The sequence below is a fragment of the Etheostoma spectabile genome, chromosome 9 (assembly GCF_008692095.1).
Source record: "Etheostoma spectabile isolate EspeVRDwgs_2016 chromosome 9, UIUC_Espe_1.0, whole genome shotgun sequence".
Lineage (NCBI taxonomy): Eukaryota > Metazoa > Chordata > Actinopteri > Perciformes > Percidae > Etheostoma > Etheostoma spectabile.
In genome coordinates, this window is record NC_045741.1 from 10,100,123 (window position 1) to 10,104,541 (window position 4,419).

The following is a 4,419-nucleotide window of genomic DNA, read 5'->3' on the forward strand; positions in this document are numbered from 1 at the left end:
AAAAGACAGTATAAAGACAACAAAATAACAGTAATAATAATAATAAGAACAATAAGAACATTCGTCAAATAAAGACAAAAAAGACCATAAATTATTATCAAAGTGTCAGTGTTGAGTCCAGTGTTAAAGTGTTAAAGTAATAAAGTGACCAGGTATTAAATGCTACAAGTGTCTGAAACTGGACGGCAGAGATGATGAACAAAAAAAAACATAACTTATTCTCTTGGGAACTGCTTCAAAATCTGTCTTATTGAGGAAGATTGAACTCTCATCTAGACAGTACTGCTTCCTTATCAGACATATAGACAGGACAGCTGAAGAAATGAAAGGGGAGAGAGGGGGGGAATGATATGCAGTAAAGGGCCGCAGGTCGGAGTCGAACCCGGCCTGTCCTGGTTTCAATATATACATACATACATACATATATATTAGATTAGATTAGATAATACTTTATTCATCCCACAATGGGGAAATTCCCTTGTTACAGCAACAGTTTTCCACAGTAAAAAGCAAACCTGCAAACAAACAAATGACAGACGTGCAAAAAGTATTGAATAAATGGTGTTTGGTGGGTAATTGAAACCAGGAACAGAAACTACAACATTATTAGGTGTTGCAGGTGTTGTAGAGTCTGACAGCGGCCAGATGAACGACCCGCAGTACCTCTCCTTCTTACACCATGGGTGCATCAGTCTGCTGCTGAAGGAGCCCCTCAGGGACCCCACAGTGTCATGTAGGTTAGGGTTAGAGGTGTTGTCCATGATGGATGTCAGCTTAGCTAACATCCTTCTCTCTCCCACTTTTCTCTATGGAGTCCAGAGGTATATATATATACATACATACATACACAGCCGACGGCCTTATTAGAATTCATATTATGGCAAGAACCTTTCAGCTAAGTAAAGAGAAACGATTGGCCATCATTACTTTAAGAAATTAAGGTCAGTAGGTCCGGAAAATTGCAAAAACTTTGGATATGTGCAGTCACAAAAATCATCAAGCGCTACAACAAAACCGGCTCACATGAGAACCGCCCCAGGAAAGGAAGACCAAGAGTCACCTCTGCTGCAGAGGATAAGTTCATCCAAGTCACAAGCCTCAGAAATCGCAAGTTAACAGCAGCTCAGATTACCACACAGAATTCTAGCAGCAGCCACATCTCTAGAACAACCGTTAAGAGGAGACTTAACGGAGACTTAACAAGAAACACAAGTAATGGACATTAGACCACTGGAAATCTGTACTTTGATGAGCACCATGAGTCAAAATTTGAGATCTTTGGTTTCAACCGCCGTGTCTTTCTGAAAAAGGTGACCGGATAGACTCTACATGCCTGGTTCCCACCGTGAAGCATGGATGGGGAGATGTGATGGTGTGGGGGTGCTTTGCTGGTGACACTGTTAGGGATTTATTCCAAATTGAAGGCATACTGAACCAGCATGGCTACAACAGCATCCTGCAGCGGCATGCCATCCCATCCGGTTTGCATTTAGTTGGACCATCATTTATTTTTCAACAGGACAATGACCCCAAACACACCTCTAGGCTGTGTAAGGGCTATTTGACCAAGAAGGAGAGTAATGGAGTGCTGCGCCTCCACAGCCACCGGACCTGAACCCAATCGAGATGGTTTGGGGTGAGCTGGAACCGCAGAGTGAAGGCAAAAGGGCCAACAGGTACTGAGCATCTTTGGGAACTCCTTCAAGACTGTTGGGAAGAAACAAGAATATAAGACATGTTTTCAGTTATTTCACAGTTTTTTGTTAAGTACATAATTCCATATGTGTTCATTCATATTTTGAATGCCTTCAATGAGAATCTACAATGTAAATAGTCATGAAAATAAAGAAAACGCATTGAATGAGCAGATGTGTCCAAACTTTTGGCCTGTATTGTATATACTGTATACTGTATTAATGTGTGGGTGTACATCACTAGCTGGATACTATATTACTGGGTAGCGTTATCCATAATAATACATCATCATATTAATTGATTTATATTTTGTAGCAGTTTGAGTAAAAAGTACAATATTGGCTTCCAAAATGTAATGGGGTAGAAATATATGTAGCATGAAAATTTCATGTATTTTATGATGAAATGATGGAAATACTCAAGTAAATTAGCCTAAAAGTACCTCAAAATTGTAGTTATGTAAGCTAACGTTACTTGAGTAGCTAAATGCAACTATAGTTAGCAGCCTACTACCTTCATGACATTCTCTTAAAGGGCCATGGTAACCAAAATACAGCAGGAAGATGTCTAGGTAGCTATGTCAAATAAAGCTTCAGTTTGTGGAATTATTGGCGTAAGGAAACAAGTAAGTAAGTAAGCAGAAAACATACCACTACCATGCAGGAGTTACCTCTCCAGCCTTCAAACTTCTTCTCTTCCGATGCCTCAAGGAGCACCTGTCGTCCCGACATCCTTTGCGTGTCCAATATGGAAGAACTGGTGGTGGAGGTCCGTGGCTCCAACGGGGCTTATTACAAGGTAAATACCGCCTTATCAATTTAGCATCAACCCGATAACAACGTTACGCGTTACAATATTTTAGTTGAAGTCTCACGGATCACGACAACAGTTTCCAACTTGCTCTGAGCACAATAGCTGCTTGCCATTAGCTTGTACTAGCAATGCTAGCCAACATTAGCTTGCTAATAGCACCGCTCGCTAGTCTTCGCCAGCTTTCACTTTTTAGCGACCTTTCTTTATACTCAGAGTGCATAAAACAAATTACTATCTTCGGTTATTGGAATATATAACCGATAAAGGCTTGTATTCATTTTACCAGTCGCTCGGTTGCAGCTTCACCGAGCTGAAAGTTAGCTAGCTAACTTGCTAGTTGCCTAAACTGTTGACGTCAAAAGATGTGGCTCAAGTAAACTGCGGTGAGACGCTGTGTTGTAAAACATAGAACGTTACTGCTGATTGTAACTGTATGGCATTTATTCGGTTGTGAGAGTTGTTGAACTGATACCACAGTTTTTGATCATACAGCTTTCAAAGTAACGTGATGTTTAAGAAGCGCCGTGGGTGGTTGTGACTCGTTGAACTGCACCCACTCAACGGATGTCTATTATTTGATACTTCATCACGCCCAAGCTATTTTTTGTGTGTGTATGTGTGAGCCAGCTGTTCCTTGTCAATCCTGACCAGCTGGCATGCCAGAAAAAGGGTCACTGATACCGTAGACTTAAAAGCTATTTCTAGACCTGCTGTCTGCAACAGTCTCCTTTTTTCCCCCATCTCTTCTTCTGTGTTTCCTCTCCCCTTCTCTCGTCTCCTCAGCTACACCGCTCTCCTTTCTATCTTTCATTTTCCTTTCCTCACCTCTATTACTCACATGACTCCTGCACTACTGTTTGATACATTCCCTACTGCTTTTCTCTGTGCACCCAACCCTGGTTTTATGACTCATTTGTCCACTTCCCTGATTGTTTGTTGCACAGGCTGAATCTTGAACTTATAGTAAAATGTTTTGTAATTGATACCACACCTACCAAACAAGATAAGCAGATGGCTTCAATTGTTAAAGCTCCTGAATACTTCTGATGTGTGTTTATGGCCATTCAATAAGCACAACTGCAGCTAGTCTTGAAGTGTGTTGCTGTTGTGCAAAATACAGTGTAAAACCATTCATACACCAAACTAAGGCTTTTCTTTTTAATTTAATGATTGATTTGCACATTTATTGTTTTAGTAATCTTTGTTTTCTACAAAATAATATAACACACCCATTACAATTTCTTGTATCTCTCAAATTGTGTAGTCTGACCCAGTTTGTGCAAAATCCAAAGACAATGTGCATATATATATATATATATATATATATATATATATATATATATATATATATACACACACAAACACAATACATGACAAAGAATAGGGACTCATCCTCACATTTGAGAAGCTGGTAACAGAGAATATTTAGCGTATCTCTCTTTTAAGAATTACGAATACTTGATAATCTAATTAGTAACTAGCCTAATTGTTTCAGAATTATACTTGACATCCATAACACTTGCATTAGACATATTAATGTCCTTCTGTGACAAATTCAAGATTCAAATTCCTTTATTAATCTCACAACGGGTACATTCACAATGTTATAGCAGTAAGGATAGTGCAAAAAAAGACACTGTAAAGTTAAAATAAATAATTAATATAAAAATAAATATAAGTAAATAGTAAACTGTGTGGAATGGATTTTAAAGCTTCTTGTCAAATAAAAAAAGTCCACTTTATCCATTTGGTGTGTAGTCATGCAGATGCTTTGGCGTTATTTGCCCATGTTTTAAGATCCAAACAAAAACAATAGAGTTAAATTGTTTTTTGTTTGTTTCCTTAAAGCATCAAAAAGGTACATGAAAACTCTACAGAATTCTACATAAACTCTTTCTGTAGTGTCAGTGT

General features: G+C 38.7%; 1 protein-coding gene across 8 annotated transcripts in view; it reads left to right on the forward strand.

Annotated features, from left to right (window-relative positions):
• Positions 1–2,233: 2,233 nt before the first annotated feature.
• The window catches only part of fxr1 (FMR1 autosomal homolog 1), a 10,167-nt gene continuing 7,981 nt past the window's right edge, over positions 2,234–4,419 (forward strand). For all 8 annotated transcript variants that reach the window (XM_032527030.1, XM_032527033.1, XM_032527034.1 and 5 more), the window contains exon 1: positions 2,234–2,493. In XM_032527030.1, the coding sequence (XP_032382921.1) occupies positions 2,353–2,493 (141 nt within the window). In that variant the 5' untranslated portion in view covers positions 2,234–2,352. The remainder of the gene's footprint in view (positions 2,494–4,419) is intronic.